The 26,239-nt window shown below is 41.2% G+C and overlaps 1 protein-coding gene across 1 annotated transcript in view; it reads left to right on the top strand.

The window, feature by feature from the left end:
• Vopp1 (VOPP1 WW domain binding protein) overlaps window positions 1-22,407 on the top strand; it is a 100,334-nt gene extending 77,927 nt beyond the window's left edge. Inside the window, exons 4-5 of the mRNA XM_047562068.1 lie at window positions 28-164; window positions 19,883-22,407. Of these exons, the coding sequence (XP_047418024.1) occupies window positions 28-164; window positions 19,883-20,073 (328 nt within the window). The 3' untranslated portion in view covers window positions 20,074-22,407. The remainder of the gene's footprint in view (window positions 1-27; window positions 165-19,882) is intronic.
• Window positions 22,408-26,239: the final 3,832 nt, after the last annotated feature.

The following is a 26,239-nucleotide window of genomic DNA, read 5'->3' as shown; positions in this document are numbered from 1 at the left end:
TCCAGCCTCACGTCTGGCTCTCCTCAGGTTCCTCCTGATGATGGGTGTGCTGTTCTGCTGCGGAGCTGGCTTCTTCATCCGGAGGCGCATGTATCCCCCACCGCTGATCGAGGAGCCCGCGTTCAACGTGTCCTACACCAGGCAGCCCCCAAACGCAGCTCCAGGTCAGCCCACCCCCTGTCCTTGTCTCTTCTCCCTATAGTTATTTTTTGTCTTCTATAAACATTTATAAAGGGTACTGACACTGAGTATGCCTTGAGAGAGAAAATTCAGGCCATTTTATTCATTTAAATGTTGATGACCAACTTTATTGTTCATTTGTGTTGGTAACAAATACACCATATATAAAATTATAGATTCATTACCTCATATTCTTACATCTTTATTGGTGCATCTTGTATGCAGTTCATATATGCATATTATATTGCTCTGCCTTTTTCCTTAAAAATTATTTCATGTGTAAGTTTCTGGGCAGGAACAGTAATTCCCCTGCCATTCTTAATGCTTCTGGACTTAATTTTGTGTTACTAAATAGTAACTTGCTTAGATATTCTATGATTGCTGATAATTCCTGGTTTTACCTTTTATTTATTCATCTATTCAATGTATTTATTGTGCACTTACTAGTATTACAAGTGCTAATGTAAACATTTTTGTTCAAGTTACATTGGTCTTTTTAAGGCATATCACCTAAAGCAATGTGTCATGGTCCAAGAGAATTAGCTATTTCTTAGTTTTTTAAAGACATTTTGCCTTAATTCAGAATCTCTCGTATACCATGGTGGGCCACATTGGCTCTAGACATTGGCTGGTGCACATTGTGTGTGAGGTCGTGCTTCCTTGGAAGGAGCTTTCTGAGAATGCAAGGGAGACCAGAGCTTCAGAGGGCTGGAAGGCTCTGCTCATTAGACCTCTGGGCGAGTGAACATGTGTGCATTGAGGCTAAGGGGTAGGTTTGTGGCTTGTGTTCATGCTACTCTGCTCCCAGTTTCTACTTGAGAGATGGGGGGTGATGTCTATGTAATTACACACTGCAGGTAGATGGTCAGAATTCCCAAAGCAGTTCTTGCCTTGGCTTTTACAAAGTTTTAATTAAATAAAATAAATCAGTCTTATAGTATCCAGGCTAGAATGAATAAAATTATGATGTAATAATTAAAAACTTAAGAGGGTAGGTCTTATATTAAGTGTTCTTATCATTCACAAAAAAATATTAATAGTAAATAAGAGGCTAGAGAAAACTTTTGGAGGAGATAGATATGTTTATGGTATACATTATAGTAACAATTTCATGGATATTGTTGGCAAACCCATGTTGTATACATTGAGTACAGCTTTGTGCTTATCAATCACACCTCAAGAAAGTGGTTTAAAATAAGAAAGAATTAGGGGGTTTGAATGTAAAAGGAAAAAAATAGTCTTCTCTCTTCTGTTCTCCTGATCATGCTGTCCTTAAGATGCAAAAAGAACACAGCTGGTCATTTGCAGATTGCTTTTTCATCGTTTTCTTCCACCAGATATTTTGCAAGATTTTCCTTTAAAAATTTTTTTCTTGGCTGGGCATGGTGTCACATGCCTGTAATCCCAGTGACTTGGGAGGCTGAGGCAGGAGGATAGCAATTTCAAAATCGGGCTCCACAACTTGTGAGATGCTGTCTCAAAACTGGAAAAAAAAAAAAAAGGACTGCAGATGTGGCTCAGTAGTAACCCAGTACCCCTGGGTTCAATCCCCAGTTCAACCCCTAACCCCCCCCAAATTTTTATTTATTACCTTTTAATATGTTACCCAGAAAGATATGAGTATATGTTTCCCATAAAAGTTTGTTGGGAAACGTACATTAAACTGCCACTCAGGGTTAGTACCATTTTGTAAACACACATAAATTTTATTCTTTCATGTTTTTTGTTTGTTTGGCTTTGGGTTTGGTTGTCTGTTTGTTGGCAATGCTGGATATTGAATCCTAGGCCTAGGGAAGCATTCTACCTTTGGTACATTGAGCTATACGCCAACCCTATTAGTGTTGAATTCATATTTGATCCCAGGGTGAAATGCACATTTTTCAGTTAAACTGGAAGGCCAAAACCATCATTCATTGGATTTCATCAGGATGAGGTAGAGAGTTTTTGGTACAGAGAAAGCAGCCCATGCCCCCATTGGTGCACATGACCACACTGGCCTACAGATGCAGGATGCCATGCTGAGTGTCAGGAGCTGTTGCTCCTCCATTTATCTGCGCTGGGGCAAATGTAAGCAGGTGATGTGATTAGATCCACATTTTTAGCTGTGTAGTTCCCCTGAATGTCCCATGGCATCTGGATATTAGCAGAAGAGAATGCATCCCTGTGTGCTCTCCTTCCTCCTGCCAGTCTTTTTTTTCTGTGTAGCCATGCACCCTGTCTACTGGTGAAATCTTTTGTTTCCCTTACCAACTGTATCCAATGAACAGGTCATCAGATTCTACCAAATTTTACTTCAGATCTTTATCTCACCCTGAGCAGCTCCTACTACAAGTTTTCCCAGCCATGGGTCTCCCCTAGCTCTTCTGTCTTCCACATGTTCACCAGAAAGTTCTAAGAAAAAAAAATCTTGTAAGTAGTTATTCTTCTGCCTCAAAGTCTGTGTTGGCTTACTCTGCTCACAGCTGCAAGTCCAGACTCCGTAGCCAACGACCCAGGCTACTTCACACCTCACTCAACTTCTCCCTGCACCTTTGCATCCATTCCTCTGTTCCCAGACTGAATGACCTCCTTCATCTAGTCCTGCTGTCCCACCAGCCCCACACCTGCCTGGGAAACACCCACTCTTCCTCCAAGATGTTGCTCTGTATTTCCTTTAGGATGAAATCATCCCTGGCCATTCCCTTTCTTTACTGCCTTCCCTGAGTGTTCTGCCTCCTCCTTTAACAACTTGTATTGTGGTGGGCTTTGGTCTTGGCCTGTTTAGAGCTGCTATAACAGAATACCAGAATCTGGATAATTCATAAAGAACCAATTTATTTCTCATGGTTCTGGAGACTGGGAAGTCCAAGATTGTGGGGCCAGCATCTGATGGGGGCCTCCTTGCTATTTCACAACATGGCATAAGCTATCACATGAGTGAGAGAGATTAAGAGCTTGAATTTATGGTCTCAAGCCCTTTTGTAATTTAGCATTTTGGCATTTAACTCATTCTTGAAAGTGGAAACCTCAGTAACCTAAATGTCTCCCATTAGGCCCACCTCCCAACACTGTTGTTTTAGGGATTAAGTTTCTAGAACTTGCTTTTACGGGGGACACATTCAAACCATAGCATTGTTAGTCCTTCGTGTATACAATAGGCTCCCCATTCAGTTGTGTGCAGTACTCAGGGTAACAGGCACCAAGGAGGCGCCTAGCCCCTATCTGTGAGCCAAGTGAACTGCAGTTGCTCCTGGGTTTATAGCCTGGTAAACTTAGGCTTAGAAGCCATAACTGGAACCTAGAGGACCCCAGACCTGTAAGAATTATTCTTTTGGCTCATATTTACTCTAAACCTAATAAGGAACCAGCAGGTATGCGGAATACCAGTGCACAGCCTGAATCCCAGCCCCGTGTGCATGGTGTAACTTGCACACTGGTGCGATATCACCCATAGCACACAAATAATTAGTCCACCCTCCATATCTGAATGTTCCACACCTGCAGATTCAACCAAGTCTTTATCAAACATATTTTAAAAAAAAAAAAAGCATCTGTACTGATCACATAGAGATTTCTTTTGTCATTTGTTCCTAAACAATAAAGTATAACAAATATTTATATATTGTTTACATGGTATTAGGTATTATAAATGATCTACAGATAATATAATGTATACAGGAGGATGTGTGGGGGTTACAAATAAATACTGTGCCATATGTAAATATTGTGCCATTTTGTGTAAGGGACTTGACTATCTACAGATTTGGGTATTCAAGAGGGATCCTGGAACCCAAGGATAACTATATATAGTTACTGACCATAATGAGAGTTACCCCACAAAGTTGAGGATGCTTGGAAACCATGTGAGTGGAAAACTCCATCTGGTACTCAGATCCCAAAGGATTCCCACAGAAAGGTCATTTGGACTAAAGAGGAAGTAGCAGTATTTAACCAGTACTGAAGTGGGGGAAGGGATAGGAAACTGAGGACTTGAAGGTGAGGTCCCATGGATATCCTGTCTCATCAGCTTTTTTAAAACACCCACAGAGACTTCTAAGCTACAGAGCTCCAAATAGCTGCTGTTAGTCCCAGCAACCACAGTGGTAACTATAGGATTCTGTAGAAGGGATAAATTTAATGATCTAAACCAGGACCCTGGCATGGTGGCACACACCTGTAATCCCAGTGGCTCAGGAGGATGGCAAATTCAAAGCCAGGCTCAGCAACTTAGTGAGGCCCTAAGCAACTTAGCAGAGTCTGTCTCAAAATAAAAAGGGCTGGGGATCTGGCTCAGTGGTTAAGCACCTCTGGGTTCAATCCCCAGTACCAAAAACAAAACAAAACAAAAAAAGCAAAACAACAAAAACTAAACCAAGAGAGATAACAGAAAATACCAAGTGCCTCTGTTAAATACCTCTGAAAGCATTTTACTTTTTTTTGTTTGTTTGTTTATATGTGTAGCGGTGGCCAAAATATAGCAAGAGAAAGTCAGAGATTCCTAAATGTTACAACTCCCACATCCTTCCCTGTCATACTGCTGACAGGGCCCCATCCATATGCCCTTCAGGTTAAAGAGAAAAAATAGACTTCATTCATTCATTCTTTCACTCATTCACTCAGGTAGCATTAACTAACTAACTCCAGGGGCCAGAGTGAGTGAAATATGCTCATTACCCTGTAGGAACTCAAACAGTGTAGAAACCAAACTTAGAAACCCAAGCTAAGGCAGAGCCATGACCTGTAGGGGTAGGAGGGATTGGGTTTCAGGAAAACCTGAGAGGTGGTCTCCACTGAACTCAATGCATTTGTGATTGAATGAGAGGAGGGGGTGTAGTTCAGGGGGCTACAAAGGAAAAGAAAATTAAATTATAGTCTATCTTCTTTATGAAATGTCATATAGCCACTGACGTTGATAATCAAGATCAAGGCTATAGCAGCTGGGTGCAGTGGTGTGTACCTATAATCTCAGCAGCTTAGGAGGCTGAGGCAGGAGAATGGGGAGTTCAAAGCCAGTCTCAGCAAAAGGAAGATGCTAAGCAACTTAGTGAGACCCTGTCTCTAAATAAAATACAAAATAAGGTTGGGGATGTAGCTCAGTGGTCCAGTGCCCATGAGTTCAATCCCCACTACCCCACTTCCAGTGGGGGGGAGATCAAGGCTACATAACTGTATGGCAAGAAAATAAAAAGACACATTTAGTGAAGAGAGAAGTGGGTAATATCTGGAGCAGAATGGGTGCACTGTCAACAGTGTGATCACAAAAATGTAGGTAGTGAGATTGGGGGTAATAGTAATGAAATCTTTGGTGTTATTTTGAGTTAAGTTTTTAAAAAATTATTTCCTTTGACTTTTTTTTTTTAATTAAGTAGTTAAAAGTACATGGAGGGTACCTAGGTTGGTGCCATAGCTTAGCTATTGTGAATTGAGCTGCTATAAACATTGACATGGCTGTGTCACTGTAGTATGTTGATTTTTAATTCAGATTCTGCTGTCATGTATAACTAACAAGAACCATTTTTTTTAAAAAGTGGCTGGAGCATTCTCATTGGGAGATAGTTTTATTTCTTTCAAACTGCACATTTATAATGATTTCATTGATGATTTGCCGACTGTTCCAGTGTCTCAATCCTATAATAAATCTATCAGCTCCCAGTGATGGTGGCCAGCTGGCTAATTGACACCAACTGTAAGAAAATGGAAATGGGGGGAGGGCGTTTTGACAGTTTAATTGCTCTCCAAATCATAACGGAAATAAAATTGGGACTGCTTCTGCAGTGAGCAGTCATCCTGTGGTACCTGTGGGGGGGTTCCAGGACACTGCCCACTCTTGTGGATCCAAGGATGCTCAAGTTCCTAATTAAAAATGGTGTAGTATTTGCATATAACCTATGCACATCTCTCCCTGTACTTTAAATCATCTCTAGATGATTTATAATCAAATGCAATTGCTCTGTAAATAATTATCCTGTATTGTTTAGGGGATAATTTCCATGGGAAAGAAGACTGTATATGCTCAATATAGATGTAGTGTTTGTTCTCTTGAATATTTCAGTCTGTAATTGGTTGAATCTGAAGATGCAGAGCTCAAGTACACAGGGAGGGCCTACTGCAATCATTTTTCTGCGTGATGATATTTTAGCTTTGCAGAGATGGTGGTGGAACAGCCTCTCCCCACCTCTAACCCCTGTGGCTCTGAAATTTCCAATTTTGTTTTCCCTTACCACCATGGAAGGAAGAGTGGAATCAGGGACCCTGGTTGGGTTTGGGGAGTCCTATTCTTCATGGGGGTCTCACTTTCATGGCTTTTCACTTAAACTGCTGCTAGTGGCCTTCTTGGGGGGGGGCACATTATTTTAGATTTTATGGTTTTGGTAAAAGAAATTAACTGGAAATATTTAAAGTTATTTGTTTAAAAAGCACAAGTAACAATCTACTAGTAATGCTGTCATGGCTACCAAATTATTTCTTAACAGTCACCTCTGATGGCAGAAGGTGACTGGTTGGCAAGGGAAATTAGGGTGAGAAATTTGTGGTTGCAACAGTGGCTTCATTTGGAGAAGCCCAAGGTCAATCACTGCTTCAACATGATGTGTCTCCTGCTACCCAAGAGTATTTCTCCTCAGAGTTCAGCACTGTCAGTTTGATTTTCTGTGTCTCTCCCTCTGTCATTCCAACTCTAGTCTTTCTTTTTCCAACCTGAACCTTCCCCTTCCCTTTCTCCAACAAGTCAATTACTGTTACAATTTATTTGCACTGTCCAGTTCACATAAAGTAGACACACATATAGAATGTTCTGCCGTACAAAAGCAAGAGGATTTTTGTTTGTTTGTTTTGGTTAAGAGTGACAGATAACACATTTCACAACGAGTCTGTTTCATAAAGGAAGGGATTTTGTTGTTGTTTTGATTTTCTGAAATGGGGGTCTTGCTATGTTGCCCAGGCTGACCTCAAACTCTGGGGCTCAAGCGATTCTTCTGCCTTAACTTCCTAAATAGCTGGGACACAGATGTGTGCTACAGAGGAGAGAATTTTTTAATCCATTATTAACATCAATCACAACAAAGAGATTTTAGACCTATAATCTCTGATCGGGGGAGCAGAAACTTATGTAAATGTACATCCCCCAATAATTGTTCTCTGTTTTGCCAATGATAGAGCAAAACAAAGTCTGAACCCCATTTAGAATGACCGTTATTGCCCTTCCACAAGTGGGGAAAGGGAAAACTTGGGCCAAACAATACAGAATGCTCCTGTATTGTCCTGAGGTCTTTGACTCCTCTAAGTGATGTCATATGTGAATATCCTTCAGTCACTTACCAGATGTTCTGTGAGCATATGTCCTGTGTGTTTAGCCACAGGAAATACAGTGGTGATAGAAATAGTAGCAGTTCCTGCCCCAAGGTTCTGATCTTTGCTTCTCATAGAAACTTAATTTCTAACCTTTGCTCTATTAGAAAAACGTAGACGCTATAAAACCCAAAACAAAAACTGAATTTTGAAACCCTTTTTATTTCATGTGTATATTCAGATTTTCTGTGCAACTAACAAAAATATGACATGTGTTCCATTTTAGCTTCCTTTTACCTTCTCGGTTGATAAACTATAGTTTCTTATGCTATATTTTTTCTCTTTTTAAAAAGACTTTTAGTGAATTGATAAGGTACTTCAAAAAGATGTGAAGTCATGTTTTCCTGTCTGCTGTTTGTTGTCTATTAATATTTTAGCCCTTGCTTCTCTGTGGTGGAAAAGCTGTCCAGGGGGAAACTGGCCTGGCCATTCGTATGAGACCTGTAAAGATTATTATTATCTTTGAAAACAAAGAGAGAGAGCTTTGAGCTGGAAATGTAGCTGACAGGGATGTTTTCTTAATTCCCTTTGATCTATCACAGACAGAAGGAAAAGAAAAAATATATAACATCACAGACTCTCAGGACTGGTCCTAAACAAACAAAAAGAAGCCCTACAAATTGTTTAAACTATTTCTGGTAACTGTATTTTCGTTAGCACTATTGGATTTTGACACTGCTACCTGTGCATGTTGTGGGCTTGTGTTGTAGGTAGTTGGGAGGAAGAAGATACATGCTGTGTTAGTTTCCTCACATTGCCCTAAAAATTACTACAAACATGGTGACTTAGAACAACAGAAATGTATTTTCTCACAGTTCTAACCAAAAGTCCAAAACCCGGGTGCCAATTGGGTTGATTGTTTGGGGACTCTGGGAAAATTAGTGTGTACTTTCTATAGTATTCTGTACATCTTTTAAAGATTCTCTTGTCTTTGTAGTTATTTCTCCCTTTTCTTTCTGTTTTGAGGTGCCTTTCCCCTCCCTTTTTCTTAGTTTTGCTATATGTTTATCTTGTTAAATATTTCAAAGAAAATTTTTGAAAAAATCTCAAGGCCGATGGGGCTCTGAAGGAGTCAGTAGGACTTACTAAAGGGTTGGGATGAAAGGGGAGATCTTCTTGTGATTCAGATTTCTTTTTGTAAGGAGTAATACTAATAATATTATGTCATGAGGATCAGTAGGCACTTTCGAAGTTTCTCTCTCTTGCTACTCAAAGTGTGAGATGCAGGCATACGTGGTCTCTGGGAGCTTGTTACACAGGCAGACTCTCTTGCAAAACCCCCAGCTCAGCCCAGACCTGCTGAGTCAGAATCTATATTTTAACATGATCCCCAATGATGCAGAGTAGTGCCTGCACAGAGAAGTTTTTTGATAAAGTACAAAAAAAAAAAAAAAAAGAGGAAGGATGAGCCTTGGTGGCAATAGTAACATATCTTACATGTTAAGCATTAAAACTAATGTGAGAACCTTTGAAACCCTCAGGATCAGTGTAGAATTTAGTCCTTATTTTCATTAAAGTAACATTGCTATAGCTTTATATTCTGGTATATCCTCCAGGATCTGTTCCATGAAATACCATGTAATTATTTTTATTAGCATAGTTATTTTTGCTTCTGTTTTAAGAATCATGAGTAGTTAACAAAACTAGAACTGTTTTGTATTCAACTTCGGATTTATACAACCAGGAAAGAAAAAGTTAAAACTCTTAGTGAGGGGATTTTACTTGCTACTTGCTTTGCTCACAGAATTGGTCTCTCTGCCTTTTCTTGTGGGACATTAGAAGGGCCCCGATATCTTAAAACAACATCCATATGTGTCTCAGCAGTATTTCAAATGTGTAACTTTTACGCACGTTGACGAGTCAGCCAGACAGGCCTACAGCCTAATACAGATATGCCTTTTCACCCCCTTCCTCTCCTCTTCCCCAAAAAGCAATGGAAGAAAGTCTTTTTCTTTAATGGATAATATATGCCACTCAAGAGCAAACATACAAAGTCTCCTTTTTCCAGTTTCTTTTCTCAGAATTCCACACTTTCCCCACTCAGTCTCCCCATCTCAGTCAAGGTACCTCTGCTCTTCCTAACTGGTCTTGTCTTTTTGTGTTCACCTTCCCCAACTTCCATCTATTTCCTACAAAGCAGCCAGAGTCAAAAACTGAAGTCAGAGATTCTGCTTCCATTTGTCCAGAGGTTACCCATTTCATTGACATCAGAAGTCCTTTCCATGGCCAACAACCTTCTCAGCTTCATGTCCTTCACAGCTACCTGGCAACCTTGGACCTCTCCCACTGCTCCCCACTTGGCCCATTCCACTCCTGCCACACACTGGCCTCTTATCTTCCTCAGATCTTCCAGGCTGCCATTTTGGTATCTTATGGACTGTGGTTCTTCTTCCGGAAAGGCTCTTTTTCCATCCACACATACGCCTGTGCTCATGGAAGTCTCCTCTATCACCCTCTCACTAGATACACATTTTCATTTTTACTACTTATGACCAACTAACATATTTTTCTTATTTACCTTGATTCTTATCTCTCTAAACTCCAAGAGCCATAAGAACTAGAAATTTTGTATTTTTTTTTATTGCTACATCCTAGTGCCCAAAACAGTGATGGCATTCAGCAAGAATTCAGTATCTTTTGAATATGCAAATGAATAGAGGATTCAACAAACATGTGAATACAAAAACAGATACAATATATGTGAGACTTACTTTTAGAAGTAGATTTGTAGCCTTATTCTTCCTTAAGTTTAAAATATGACAGCAAATGAGCTGAGCTGTCCTCAAGAGTTTCAAAAATTAGTAAAATAAATTTATAGAAAGTAGGAAAAAAACAAAATGAAAATTAAATTTAATTATATAAAACAAAAAATAAAATTGTAAATCTGAAAGTGCTAGTGTTTGGTAAAATGTAATAAAATAAATAATATTGTATTTTCCACATACAATATGTATTGTATGATAATTCTAATCAATAAAGGAGAAAAAAGCAAAAATATAAATATAAATTAAAAGATTACAGATCCAAAGGAATTTAAAAATTAGGAGACATTCATGAATTGAAAAATTTTGGTAAGATGAGAAAGTGTATATTACTAAAGATGAATTAAAGCCCTGAAATTTTCAATAATCTGAAAAGCAAGCAAAAATTTAAAGAAGTTTCTAAAGAATTATCTGCCTGAATGACTAAATTCATATGGGGTTTTTAAAAAACTTGTAAGAGAAGTTAGTGAATATATAGATTACTATAGAGCATGCAAAACTATGGAACTGTACTTACTCTTGTAAAACTAAAGTTGGAAACAAACACCAAAATAAAATATTAAATTATATTTAGATCAAAATCAGGAAGCATTATTAAATAATATTTTAAAAGGATAAATCATCAAAATTAGTCAGGATTTAAGAAAGAAAAGATAGTTTAATATTAGGCAGGCTATTAACATTGTAAGCTTTATCAAAAAATTAATTATTTCAATAGATGCTGAAATCTATCAATAAAATTCAGTATATATACCTTATCAAAAGTTTCAAAACTAGAAACATAAGGCTTTTTCTTTGTATTCATTTTTTTAATTGATACATAATTTTACGTATCTATGGGATGGAGTATGAAATACATGTATATAATGTGCCTTGATCAAATCAAGCTAATTAACATTTCCATCTCCTAAACAATGGTCATTACCTTATATTTGAAGTCTCCCAACTCTTCTAGTTCTTTATAAAATAAATAAGTTGTAATGAACTGTAGTCATTAGAACTTACTCTTCCTACTGTATTCCATACCCATCATCCGACCTCCCTTTTCCCTGATCCCCTACCTTTCCTAGACTCCAGTGACAGCTATTTTATTCACTACTTCTGTGGAATCAACTTTTTGGCTTCCATATATAAGTAAGAACATGTGATAGTTGTCTTTCCATGGCTGGCTTATTTCACTCAACATAACATCTTCTAGTTCCATTTATGTTGCTGCAAATGACAGATTTCTGTTCTCTCTTTTTTTTTTTTTCTCATTAAACTTCTGTTTTAATGGGTTTCAAAATTTTGTGGCAGATTTTTGGTCAAGTTGTTTCCATTAAAAAGTGCTGATTTTAAAAACTAATAACCTAAAACTGCCACACACAAAAAAACAAATGGTCCACAAAACATTCTCCTTTCCTTCTGATGTTTTTACCATACATTGTTATCATTAACCAGTCTTTTACTATTAAACTTAAATGACCAATTGAGACAAACAGTTCTTTTTTTTTAATATATTTATTTTTATTGTAAACAAATGGGATACATGTTGATTCTCTGTTTGTACATGGAGTCAAGGCCTACCATTTGTGTAATCATACATTTACATAGGGTAATGTTGTTTGATTCATTCTGTTATTTTTTTTCCCCCTACCCTCCCACCCCTCCCACCCGAGAGAAACAGTTCTGAGATCGTTCTTCCTCACTGATTAAGACCAGGGTGTTAGGGGTAATATTCATTAGCCTTCTGAGCTTTCTGGGCAAACTGGGTGACCTTGCCAGCTCCAGCAACCTTCTTGTCCACTGCTTTGATGACATCCACTGCAACTATCTGCCTCATATCACAAACAGCAAAATGACCCAGAGGAGGATAGTCAGAAAAGCTCTCAACACCCATAGGCTTTCTTGGAACCATATCAACTATGGCAGCATCGCCAGATTTCAAGAATTTAGGACCATCTTCCAGCTTCTTACCAGAACAGCCATCAATCTTGTCTTTCAGCTCAGCAAACTTGCAAGCAATGTAAGCTGTGTGACAATCCAGTACAGGGGCAAAACCAGCGCAGGTTTGGCCTTGATGGTTCAGGATAATCACCTGAGCAGTGAAACCAGCTGCTTCCATTGGTGGGTCATTTTTGCTGTCACCAGCAACATTGCTACAATGAACATCTTTGACAGACACATTCTTGACATTGAAACCCTCATTGTCTCCAGGAAGAGCTTCACTCAGAGCTTCATGTGCATTTTAATGGACTTTACTTCAGTTGTGACGTTGACTGGAGCAAAGATGACCACCATGCCAGGCTTGAGAACTCCAGTCTCCACTTTACCCACAGGGACAGTACCAATACCACCAATTTTGTAGACATCCTGGAGGGGCAGATGCAAAGGCTTGTCAGTTGGACAAGTTGGTGGCAGGATGCAATCTAAAGCGTCAAGCAGTGTGGTTCCACTGGCACTGACATCTTTATGGGTGACTTTCCATCCCTTGAACCAAGGCATATTAGTACTTGGCTCCAACGTGTTGTCATCATTCCAACCACAAATTGTCACAAATGCTACTGTGTCAGGGTTGTAGCCAATTTTCTTAATGTAGGTGCTGACTTCCTTAATGATTTCCTGGTATCTCTTCTGACTGTAGGGTGGCTCAGTGGAATTCACTTGGTTAACACCAACAATTACTTGTTTCACACCCAATGTGTAAGCCAGGAGAGCGTGCTCATGGGTCTGCCCATTCTGGGAGATACCAGCTTCAAATTCACCAACTCTAGCAGCAACAATGTTCTTTTTATGGTGAATAGTATTCCATTGTGTATATATAGCACATTCCCTTTATCCTTGCAAACACTAACAGACAGCTATACCTTTTGAATACAAATGTTCAATGAATAATTTTTAATAAATAATTTTTGAACAAACTAAATATGTACTTTAGACTCATTGTCAACATTACATCTAATGAAACCCTAAAAGAATTCCCCTGAAAATTAGGATGTTTAATATCAGTAATATTTAACATTTTTGCAGAATTTCTGACCTAAGTAGTAACATGAAAATAATTTTGAACCATTAGGAAGGAAAAATAAAACACTCCCTGGTTGGAAACAGTATTTCAGTACAGGTAAGAAAATCCTGATATTTGAATGAACCAAAAAGTATTATTAATAGCTGAGATAGCATTGTGAAATGAATAGACATAACATAAAACCAGATCAAACTACAAGTCTTAGAGGAAAGAAAGGGACCAGTCAGAAAGGGGGAAACTTGTCAACTGATGATGAAGATATTCTCCGAGAGAATTAGTTCAGGTACTTTTGGCTACAAGTAACAGATACCCCAACTCAGCTAGTTTGAGAAATAAGGAAGTTATTTCTTGTGATCAAAAGTTAAAAAAAAAAAGAGAGAGACTCCTAGTCTAACTTCATGACTTAGCAGCATCTTCAGGGACCCCAGCTCTTCCATCTGTCCATGCTGACTGCCCTGGCTCTTCACTCACTGGTTTTCCTCACTGGCTCTAGGATGACTGCCTCGGTTCTTACAGATCAACAATGCTCAGTGGAAGAAGACTTCCTTGGGCAAGTTGTGAAATTTATTTGTGCTTCAGCTTTTGTCTCTAAAATGGGAATAAGTAATAGGAATCTCCTATTACTATAGAGCTTAAATGACATGATACATGTGAGATGTTATTTGTCAAGAAAATGACCTTAGCAATAGGGCCTTCACTAAGTACTGGTTGTTGTCCTTCCCTCCTGCACTGAGAAGTACTTTTTTAGAGTTAAGGCAATCTGAATGCTGTTCCCCAAACCATTCAGTTCTTGGTTGTGCGAGTCTTTTATTTTCCCTCACCCATTTTCTCTACTTCAATTTGCAAACCATTCTCTTTGGCAGAAAATGAGATTTGGGGTCTTTCTCTTTGCCATTTGTTTTATTTATTTTCCAAGCAAAAGAAAGGACCCTTTTTCTGTCCAGTTTTTCTCCATGCTTCAGATCCCTGGGATTTGATTTTTATGGCAGATCTATTTGTTTCTGGCATTAACCTCACATTATAATTTTTTCCTCAGAATCAATCACCTGGGCTTCATTTGGAATTGTTCAAATTTTCATTCTCAACATGCATTTCTTATGATATGGGATTGAATAATTGTGATTTTTAAGGTACTTTTGATACCAGAGCTATGTACCACAAAACCATTTCTGTTCTGGGGAATGTCTTTGAAATGCACTCTCTGAAGCATCTACCTGGCCTCCCTGGCCCTATCTCCATGGGTTTTATACATGCGATGAAATTTACCCAACTTCACTTCCCTAAATGAATCTTTTTACCTAAGCAAGAATTAGGTCCTTCTTCTCTCTGCTGGAACTGAATGGTAAACTTGGCCAGTGTCTTGTCCAGAGTTCTACTTTTAGTCAAATGAGAAGAAACCTGGCCAATCCCCGGATCATGCACACCCTCTTTAAGAGCCACTGCCTCTGACTGAGCTGATTCTCTTCTTTTTGCCTCCATCTGGCTGAGGATCCCTCAGCGGCTCACCACAGGGGCCAGCATCTGTCCCTGCTGCCCTCCAGCTTCAACCGCAGGCTTTCCAGCATTTCAGCATGTTCCATCCCTATGATTGCCAAGTTCCTGTTCTTGACAAATACATAATTTTTCTACCTCCTATCTGTTCTGTTTCTTTTGTATTCCAAGTGTTTCTCCATCTCCATGTTCAAATATTTTAATCCCATCTTGCCAACTCCTGCAAAATCCATGAGTCATAACTCAGTATGAGTGAGTGGCAAGGAAGCTGCAGACACAGTCCAAGCCACATCTCTGGTACAAAGACCACGGTCTTTCCTACCCTCACCCATGATGAGGAGATGGGGTGACCCTTCAAACTCCTTCAGTCCTTGGAAGCAATAGGCTTAGTATAGATGGGAGCAAGTTCCTCGTGTCACAGCAGCAGGTGTGTCTCAAGAACTGCCAGATGTGCTCAGCGCAATACAGCAGAAACAAAGCCCAAATCCCAAATCCTTTCAGCCCTTTTTCAATCATTCATCTTCCATATTTATAGAACATCTGCCATATGCCAGGTGCTATTCCGGCTCTGAGGGAAAACAGGATATATCCTGTCCTATACTAATGAGTAAAAAGCTCAGAAATTCATACTAAACTGTGGTGGTGAGGTGGTATCAACATAAATAGGTTGTTCGAGATCTGCTGGGTACTTGCTCCAACCAGGAAGAGGGTAATAGACTAAGGGAGGTGCCTTCTTGGAGTTGGTGATTCTGAACCGAGACTTAAAAGGTAAATGGGAAATAACTAGATGGGAAGTTGGGGAGACGGAATGTGCAAGTGGGGACAGGCATTCTGGGAGGAGAAAATGTTTGGGAATTGAGAGCTCATGAGGTACTTTCTGGTAAGGCCTGGAGGGCAAACAAGATTCAGGCAATCTGATGAGTGTTGGGACATAAAAAATAAAGCAGGACCATGAAAAGTAAGACTCGATTCTGAAGTGGACAGGAATCTGACTGTGAAAGGTCTTTATCCCTCATGCAGCCCTGTAACTGGGTGAGTATGGTGTCACCTACCAAGAATGAGGCTGTATATAAGAAGATGATCTGGTGATGGGGGGAAATTTGCATTCAAGTGTCTCCTGTGATGTATTGAGGACCTGACTCAATCTTCAGGTGCAACCTGGGTGACAGGAGACAGATGCAGAAAGTCAGGAGGTTGACACTGATTCAAACTGAGAATGTGAGCAGTGTAGTGAGTAAGAAATCACAGAAACTGTGGCTGGGGTTGTGACTCAGTGGTAGAGCGCTTGCCTAGCATGTGTGAGGCCCTGGGTTTGATGTTCAGTACCACATAAAAAAATAAACAAATAAAATAAAGATATTATGTTCATCAATAACTAAAAAATACATTTAAAAAATTATAGAAACCCACCCATCCTAATTCAGGGTGGAGTTTTTGTAAAGACATGTGAAACCTAAAGGAATAGGAGCTCCATTGAGAATTGGGCAGCTTTGGGCTGGTAGCCTCTCCGTCACTCACATGCCCCATGCCCTCTCAGGCTGCCTCTCCCTTTTCCTGTTTCGTCTTCTGCTGCCACCCAGATTTTTCACATCCCAGGAGCAGATGAACCCACCTGCTCTGCCCCAGTGTCTGGGCAGTCAGCCATGGCCAAAAACAGCAGAGTCAATTCCAGAGTCAATTGCCAGGCTGCACTTTGGTAAGGCCAAGGGTGGGATAACCCCACTTAGGAAGGGCCATTTTTGTCAGTTAACATCTTTCACATATTCTTATCAGTCCTTGCTGAACCTGGAGTTCCCTCCCAAATCGTGAAAAACTCAAAACGAGGAATCAGATGCTAGCACTGAAGAACAAAGCAACTTGAGCATCTTCTGGAGGCATCATGGGCTGGGGATAAGCATGGACCCAGCCAGGAAGCTGGGGTAACACGGTCCCTAGTCAGCCCTAATCCTTTGACAGTCTGTAGTCTTCTCTGGTCCTTCACCCTCTCTCCCTCTCTGGCCTGGACTTCTTCCCTCACCTCACTGTCCCTTTATGAGAGATCCATGGGACAGTGGAAGAATCTGGTTTCTCATCCACTGCTGGGTTCAAATACTGGTGTGTGTGACCTTGGATGTCACTAAACCCCACCCCCATCTGCATCCTGCCTCTGCAATACTTATGCAGAACAGGTTAAGGTTATGCACACCTACTGTGTGAGGAACAGAAGGAGCTATGTGCACTGCCCTTGTCTCGCTTGCTGCTCCCAATCCTTTTCCCTTTGTCTCCCAGGGAAACAGTCTTCTGTAACTCCAACTTCCTCGTAGAATGCTCTATATAGTGTCTATAACTGAACCATCTGCCACAGACTTTAAAAACTGAAGCACTAGATCTTTTCTCCCAGGATACATGCCCTATAGGGAGGGTGTGGTGTTCCTTAGCCCCTGGCTATCACCCCTGTGCAGAATGTCCCCTTCTTGTCAAATCTCATACCAATTGACTGTTGCTCCTGATCTTTTTTTTTTTTTTGGTAAGCATTTGTGACAATTATGTACTCTTCCCTTCTTCTTTGAGGACTTTGGAATCCATCTGCACAAATCTGTTTATTCTTGGCCCTCTCATTGTCAACAAATGAATAATCTGGCACCTGGTTCCACTCCACATAGAGGCTGTCTGCTCTGAGCCCGCTGTTCTTCCTCCAGTACACTATTAACTACCCTGGGCCCACACCTGTGCTTCTTCCCCAGTCCACACCCTATGCAGATTCTCTCTCCATTTTGAAATGTATTCGGCATCTTCTAGTACATCAGGCTCTGGGCTCAGCAGTGGGGTCCAAACCAAATGCTTTGTGCAGATGAATTCCAATGCCATGCTCAAGACCTTATATTCTTTCTGAAAATGCTTTTTCTCTCTCTCCCCTGTATTGGTCCTATCCCTGTAAACATGCCCACACATTTCCCATCCTAACTGTGCATCTTCCTTGTTCTGCATTCCTTTTAACCACCACCTATCCTCTTATCTACTCATAACCCCTTATCCTGAATTGCTTTTCTTCTACTATGCTTAGTAGAGGTGTGGGGGTGGGGAGGAGCAGGTCTATGTCTGTGCTCGATTAAGTAAAGCACACAAGAATTCCCAAATAACCACATCTATTGCAAATTTTCAATTTTCAGTTCTCCTTTTACCCTTTCTCTGACCTTGAAGCATGCTGGTCACTTTTTCTGTTTTAAAAATTCCCCTTTCCTTTTCACAATGACACAATACCTAGTTTCCTACTTTTCACCATTTCTTCCTGGTTGCTTTTACATCCTTAAATATTTTATGCTCTTTTCCTGTCTTGAATGTTGATCTTTCCTACAACTTTCACCTCAGCTGTCATCTTTAATCCTTCCCTTCACACTTCTGTAGTGGTTTTATCCATACACATGTCTTTGTTTCCACCTTTATACAAAAAGCTCCAGTGATACTTTGACCTTGACAGACCCAATGTGGAATCTGTCATCTGTCTTACCCTTCTCTTGTATTGGTGGGCTGCCTCTTTGAGACCATAAATCAAGGCCCTTTCTTTTTAGATCATGTCTCCATCTTGTGGCATTCCACATTGAGTTAGGCCCAGGTTAAGTCCTTGGTTATCCCTTCCAGTTATCTTTCTTGTCCTCTCTTCTTCATTTCTTCTGTAAAATATTCAAAGGCCTTCATCCTGTCTTGTCTAGACTATTACAGTAGCCTCTTTTTTTAATCATTAACTTTTTAATGATACAACATCTAAAAGTATCCAGATATAAATAAATTATAGTCTCCGCCCTTGAAAAACTCGTGGGCATAGCTAGTAATACATCCAGTGGGATGTATGAGATACACCAGTGGGAACATGTGCTATCTGTGGGTTACACCAGTGCAGGATGAGGCAGTCCTTGATACAGAACCACAGAGCAGTCCTCTGTGGTTGCCTGCTGTCTTGCTGACACCTGAGATACATGTCTGGCCTGTGTTTCTATTCTACATTCTCTATTTCAGCACATTATAGATTTCTAAGGTCTGCAGAATGCCAGCTTTGGGACATCTTGCACACCTTGGGGAGCATTTTTCTAGGAATCAGCTCTTTAGTCAATTAAGTGATCAGGGATATTTGCCAATTTTTAAAAAACCCTACACAATATTCACACAGGGACAGCTTCTCTGATACTTGAGAATCTCCCTGCCTTAAACGAAGCCTCACTCAAAGAGACCAGACTCCACCTACAAAATTTCTAGTTTCATTTCTTGATTCTGTAATTATAGCTATAGTATTATCCACATGATCAAAGTAATCAGACCTAAAAAACCAGGCTCTTAAACTGAAGCTCTGAGTTAGGGACAGTTTAGGGCAGGGTGACCAACCTGTTTGCTGCTATTTCCTTCTCCAGACAGCCCATGTCCTGTAGCCTGGCCTATAGTTGGGGTGTCAGCCAGCATCTTAGATCCTCAGGATTGGAGAAGAAAATCTCAGCATCCAGGGGAAACAGAGATTCTATAGACTCAACAAGCCCTACTCTGCCATCAGCATGCCCTGTACGTTTTCTCCTATTTTTGAACCTGTTATCTTCTGGATAACAGGTAGGTACTCCCTGCTCCCATAAAATGCTAACGCAACAGGGAGTAAGGGAGATGTTACATCAGAAAGAGTCATTAGCTGCCTGTGTTAATCCTGGGCTGAGAGTTGGGAAACAAGATTGATGTTCCAGTTCTTCTTGCAGTTAGGGAGCATGTTGTATACCTTACTGTGACCCATGTACCTCCTAAAGTGTACATAGCCTCTCAATTTCGGATCTTTTAGCACATGCTTCACTAGCTCTTTGCAGATCAGCATTTAGGTTTTGGATTAGAGGAACCTGAGAGCCTTCACCAATATCGTCTCTTTCTGTAATCCTTCCTGTAACAGCCATGCTGTCAGAGTTTGTGTATTGCTTGTCAGTGGAGTTGAGGCCCATGAAGGCAGGGCCCCATGTGTTGCTCTTATTTATTACCATATACCAGGTGCCCACTGTCTCTGGGCATATTGAGTACTTGATGCACATCAGTTGAGTAAATGATACTGAACTATATACCCCTAGCCAAGGATTTTCTCTTTTGTACTCACATACGATTGTCTGTCTTTCAGGAGCCCAGCAGCCGGGGCCGCCATATTACACAGATCCTGGAGGACCAGGGATGAATCCTGTCGGGAATACCATGGCAATGGCTTTCCAGGTCCAACCTAATTCACCCCAGGGAGGCACAGCCTACCCACCCCCTCCTTCCTACTGCAACACGCCCCCACCCCCGTATGAACAGGTGGTGAAGGACAAGTAGCAAGATAACTGCTTGTGGGAGGTGGAGAGGTGGGACAGGGCTCTTCACCAGACCCTCCCCACCCCCGTGGATGTTTCCATCTCCATTGACGTTCGCTTCCAGGGACGGTCCAAGGGCAAACTCCTCTTTGATATCTTCAAAGCAAGCACAGCTCCCTTTCAAGTTTTCCGTGGAGGACAATATTTGAATTCACACTGTGTCTCCTCTGTTGCTTCTGTTTCTAATATAATCTGTGCTCTCTAGCAGTGTGGCAACAGCCCTGAGGGTTAAAATTCTTGGGTGGTGTGGCCAAATCTTCAGGAGAGAGACTAAAAGGAAGAGGAAGGCAGAGCCAGAGGGACTGATGGAGGAGCCAGCTGAGGCGAGTCCTGCAGGCAGCAGGCAGCACAGCCAGCCTATGAAGCAGCAGCCAGATGAGGATGAGCTCCAGCAGGGTGGCTGTTAGCCATCCCAGCCCATTATTCCTCTTCCAGCTGGTGGAGAAATGTGCAGGGGGGGACAAGCCTCCTGACACTTTTCTATCTCCTCTCACATCCTGAAGATGATAGGCTTCCTTCTGCATAAGACAAGGAAGAGCTGAGTGCTGCCGCTTCCACCTCAGGACGGATCTGAATCAAGCTCACGTTGGATGTCTGCAGTTATCTGAAAATCAACAAAGAAAGTTATTTAAATTTATGGGAAATTGATCCCTGCCCCAGACTGGGACATTTCATTTTATAAGCTCTTGTTCTGACTTGGGGAGAAAAATATTTCCCCTTTTTTAGTGCATTCATGGAAGTATGTGTGTAGTGTCCTGTCCTTTGAGATCAGATAAGGAGTATGTCCTCCCTGGATGCCACTGCCCAGAGGGCTCTTGCACCCTTCCCCAAGGCAGCGGTGGTGGTGGGTTTGACTGACACTTTCAAAGCAGGACACATCTGACAGGGAAATCACATCAGCCTTCAGAGGGCGAAAGAGCAGCCAAAATGCCCAGCAGAGCATAGCCAGCCTTGTTGAACCAGAGCGGGCAGCAGTTGTGTTTGATCTGAGCAGGAGTGTGCTGGGCTCTGAAGATAGGGAGCTTACTGAGAAAGGTGGGGAAAATATTGTCTTCATTAACTGACCATGTGATCAAAATTAGAATAAATAAGATGTTAGAAATGCAAATCCCCAGAGGAGAATCCTATCTTGTCCCAGGGTCTTATAGTAGTTGCAGGTTTTGTTGACAGAGAGCAGGGAGTTCTTTTCCTCTGCATAGTTAGCAGTGTTGATGTGTATTTAAACCCAGATCAGAGACCTGACCGTGTCATGTGTACTGAGCAAAGCAGTGTAGCAAAGATACCTAGATTACTCTGTGTGTAGTATTATGGGGAGTGGGGGGTTGCTTATTTTTTAATTGAACTAATCAAAGCCTCTTAAGAAATTGCTACTCATTGAACTTTGTGCATCAAAATGTCTCACGGGAGCAGATATGGGATGGTTTTCATTCCCCCAGATCAGGAAGCACAGTCTTTTCTCTGCTGGGGTATTTATATGGGATAAATGGTGAGGAGAAGTGATGGGGCCCAAATAACTGTGCAGACTTACTCTAAGGACAGAGAATGTGGGGACCTCCAGGGAACTCCACGGGAAGTGCCTGGGACCAAAACCAACACCCTGGAAACCAGTCTGTGGACACAGATGCTGCTGCTGCCTGTGTCTTTGATCTTTGCCACCCTTGTGTGACCTCTGACCTCCTGTCCTTGACTGCAATACCTCCCCATGCTCGGGTCCTCCATTTAAATGAAGCAACAAAGCACAATGTCTGCTGTTTACAACCGAGACAACTACATGGGTCCAAACAATTCCTCTTTCTCCAGGTCATTTGTTTTGCATTTTCGATTTCTCCCATTGCTTTTTTTAAAATGAAGAAGCACTCAGTGCTGTCCCTGGAATTGAATCAGGGTGCAGCTGAGTGAAGGCACCCAGTGTTCACAACTAAATTTTGTTTATCTTTTTTCAACAACTGGTAGGGCTCAACAATTTTATATTCCCATGTTTGTGTAAGATTTGTTTCCCGTTGAACCTGGGTTAGATTCCTGTGCACTGAGCACTGATACTGTCCATGGAAGTTCCACTTCTGGTGACATTTCCTGGCCACTCTCGTTTCCTTTGTGCTGCTGGTGGTTGGTGACCACTTCTTAGACTGATTCCAGTTCCTGGTGTGTTGAAGTCCTGTAGAGTGGGTGGTTAGGAGTAAACTTTAGGCAGATCTGTGCATGCTTTTCCTCTGCAACACTTGGCTCATGTCTGTTTTTTGTTCTCTTTTGATAGGGTCCTGTTTCCTATGTATGCACAATAAAAAATAAATTTGGACCTGTGCTGTGGTTCTTTGGCTGGGGAGTAGGAAAGAGTGTAGAGATGAAGTTTCTAATGAGAAAGGATGTACAGTGGGTTCGAGTTCAGCCATATGGGCTGGGGGTAAGGGTGAATGAGGAGCCTAATCAAGGAAGAACCAGAAATTAGGTATTATCAAGGAATATAAAGTACTTTTAATTCACCAACACATTTTCAAGATCGAGGTAAGGAAAAAAACTGTCCAAGGTGATAGGGAGACAGAAATATTAAACTTGGAGCTAATATTGGTATTAGTTAACTGGAACATAGATCCATTCTCCTTAGGTAGATCTGCCTTCATTTTAAAATTCCACTCTACATGGTCAGAAATTGTACTTCTCTCAAAGATCCTACCTAAAGATAAAGCTTCTATAGTTAAGCTTCAAGGCCACCACATTGTATTTTCAAAGGTCTACATAATTTTTCCTTATATTATTATACTGGTGTATTTATCTTTAAAAGGTGATTTGAAATGACCAGCCTCAGCAACTTGGTGAGGCCCAAGCAATTTATCAAGATCCTGTCTCAAATTTAAAAGAAGAAAAGAGCCGAAGATGTGAGTGAGTGATTAAGCACTCCTGGATTCAATTCCTAGTATCTGTCCCTGCCCCCCATCCCCCAAAAAAGCCTGTATGAACGTAAATGGGCACAGCAGCATTCTACTCAGGAAGCTACGGCAGGAGGATCAATTGAGCCCAGGAGTTCTAGACTAGATTCCACGACATATTGAGACCTCACTCTCAAAAAAGGAAAAAGAATGTCTATGAGGATTAACTGAAATGTCAGTTTCTAAACATGTTAGCCCCAGAGCACATGGGCTTAGTCTGAGAAGCCTGAACAGTGGCACCAGGGGTTCCTCAAATGCTTGACTACAAAATAAAATGTATGTTTCCATTTCTAGACATTTTGTCATGAAAATTTTAAAACATACAGAAAAGCTTAAAAAAATTTATAGTGAAAAACCCTAAACCAACTACCTAGGTTCTGCAACTATATTTATGATTAAAAATCATTTTTAATAACTAATATGCTTTCTCTGATATTTTATATATGGTATTTTAAAGCACTGATAATCATTTTGATCTTAGAGAAGGAAATAGTCCCTATTTGAGCTTAAAAATTAGTCCTCCACTGCTGATTCCCACCTCTCCATTTTCATTAGTCCTGGCGACAATTCAAGTCTAGTTTTTCCAAACACTGCCTTTATTACTCAGCTGTCACTGGAACAACATACTTGAGATAATCAACTTAAAAGGAGAAAAGATTTATTTTGCCCCAGTTTCCAAGGATTCAGTCTATGGTCACTTGGCCTTGTTGCTTTGTGCCTATGGCAGCACAGTACATCATGGCAAGAACACGTGGAGGGTATCTGTTCCCCTCAAGGTAGCTGGGGATCAAAAAAGAGGAAAGAGCCCAAATCTTAATATTCCCTTAAGGGCATGCAACCAGTGACCTGAGTTCCTTCAATGATGCCCCACCTCCTAAATGTTCCACTACCTCCCAATAATGCCACAGGCTGGGGACCAAACCTTCAACATGCATTCCTTTAGGGGACGATGCAGAGCCAAACTATAGCACTGCCTGAGTTCCCCGCCACCCACATTAGCAGGAAAGTATTATATTCCTCTCAGGCCCAATGTCCCACAGGACTCTGAGGTCTCACTCAGCCCTTAGAGCACAGATATGTCTCCAAGTTAGTCTGGTGCTGGTGCAGCCTCTCTTGTGCCTTCCCATTAATGCATACCTGCAGCTGTCCAGATACCGCTCTAGAGCTGTCCTGGATGGTTTGTGCTAGACCCATCCTTCAACCCAAAGTTCAGATCTGTCCACTAATGCACACACACTTTCCACTGAAGTTCCTCTGAGATGTTATCTGCAGCAGAACCCAGGTCTCTTCATCATCTGAGAGATTTCTTAAACATTCACCTCAGCTGGGAAGGGATTTACCCTCAGGCCTTCTTTAGAAACTTCTTGGCACCTCTGCAGACATGCCCACCTTATAACTCCACAGTTGGCACTGCACCCAACTGTGGGTGAAATAGGCTGTCTGGAAGGGAGAAATAGGCTCCCTAATATCCTTTCCTTGGGGCTTTCTATGGAAGAGGTTTTGTTGTTGCTGTTACTCTTCAGCACTTAGCTATTTATTTGAGGGGGGAAATTACTAGTTTAATTTGTTATATACATGGGAGTACTACCTTCCATTTTACTTGATAGGAGTATATTATAAGGACAGGTTTGATAAATACTAGTCTCAAAACTCTTATAGTGGAGACAAGAAGATGGAAGAGGTCCAGTCACTTGACAGGCATTACAGCCATGTTGCAGGGGTGGGGCCATCCCACCAGGTCAACTTCCCTCAGTAAAATGGGAGCAGGGGCCATTTGCAAATCAAAGGTCATGACTTGAGATGGTAGAGTGCTCACTTTTATCTGTCCTTCCCAAATCTCACTCAACTTCAAGAAATATGTAACAGCTGTCAAAGCAAAACAGTGCAAGAACAAAAATGTTGAGTAATTTCTGAAATAAAAGGTGGCCGTGAGATTGATGGGTGGAGAAAACAAATTGGAGAAGATGGAAACTGAGCCTGTGCACAGAAGGCAGCTGGGGAGGGAAGAATCATTCCTTAGAGGAATTCCACACCACAGCCAGCAAGCTCAGAGATCAGGACGGGCTGTGGGCAGATGGGAGTGTGTAATAAAGCTGCCGTCCTGGAGAAGAGCCCTGCCAGAGTCTCCACCCCAGCCCTGTCCCCTCATGGAGAGAGCTGGCTACAGGAACAGTGGCCCTGAATCTTGCTTCCCCTTAAAAAGGACACACTGGCCTGATAAGGTTCTTACCTGGGTGATAGGAAGTGGGCTGTTGGCATCACTACCTAATTTTAAGAAGTGGTTTAGACATTTTCTATTGTATTATTTAAAATGTTCGTCGTCTTGGGCTCCCATTGCTTTACCACAGCCCCTAGACCTCTACTGTAGTTTGGATCTGGAATGTCCCCAGAAGACATGTATTAAAAACTTATTTCCAGATTGGTGCTCTTGAAGGTGGTGGAACATGTAAGAGGCAGGGTCTAGAGGGAGCACTTCCAGTCTTTGGGGGTGTAATATTGAAAGGGGAGAGTGGGACCCTCATCCACTTGCTTCCTTTTCTTTCATTTCTGGTCATGAGATGAATGGCTTTGCTCTACCACACACTTCTGCCAGGATATACTCGCTCCTTTGCCACAGACCCAAAGCAACAAGGGCCAACCAATCTTAGACTGAAAACTGCAACACTATAAGCCAAAATAACGGTTTTCTCTTTATATAAGTTGGTTATTTCAGGTATTTGTTACAATAACAAAAAGCTGACTAGTATAATGTACATCTGAGGTCATAGGGAGATCTCATGTACAGAGGAACCTTGAGGACCTGGAGGAGAAAATGACCCAGTCAATCACCACAATGCCAGTCCCATTTTAATGTTTTCTCTGACATCAGAGGAAAGAAACTCAGCTCTGCTGGCTCTTCCTCCTTTGCCTCTGTCCACATGGTGACTACATCTTCTTCCACGGAGTGTCATCTGCTATTTAGAATAATACCTTGTAATTCCTCTCTTTCTGTCACTTAGTAGGGAGAGAGGGAGAGAAGTCCTTCCATTCTGAACTGAAGTATTCTCCTGATTTGTACTATGCTAGCCTTTCTACCTAATCACCCATTTCTTACTAAAATGATCCTTAGTAGTTTGAATTCTTGCCTCAGTCCATTTAGGCTATTTAAAAACAACAACAACAACAAAACACTCAGCACAGATTGCATGGCTCATAAACAACAGA

This window comes from Sciurus carolinensis, chromosome 8 (assembly GCF_902686445.1).
Source record: "Sciurus carolinensis chromosome 8, mSciCar1.2, whole genome shotgun sequence".
NCBI classification, from domain to species: Eukaryota; Metazoa; Chordata; class Mammalia; order Rodentia; family Sciuridae; genus Sciurus; species Sciurus carolinensis.
This window is presented reverse-complemented; position numbering and strand designations above follow the sequence as displayed.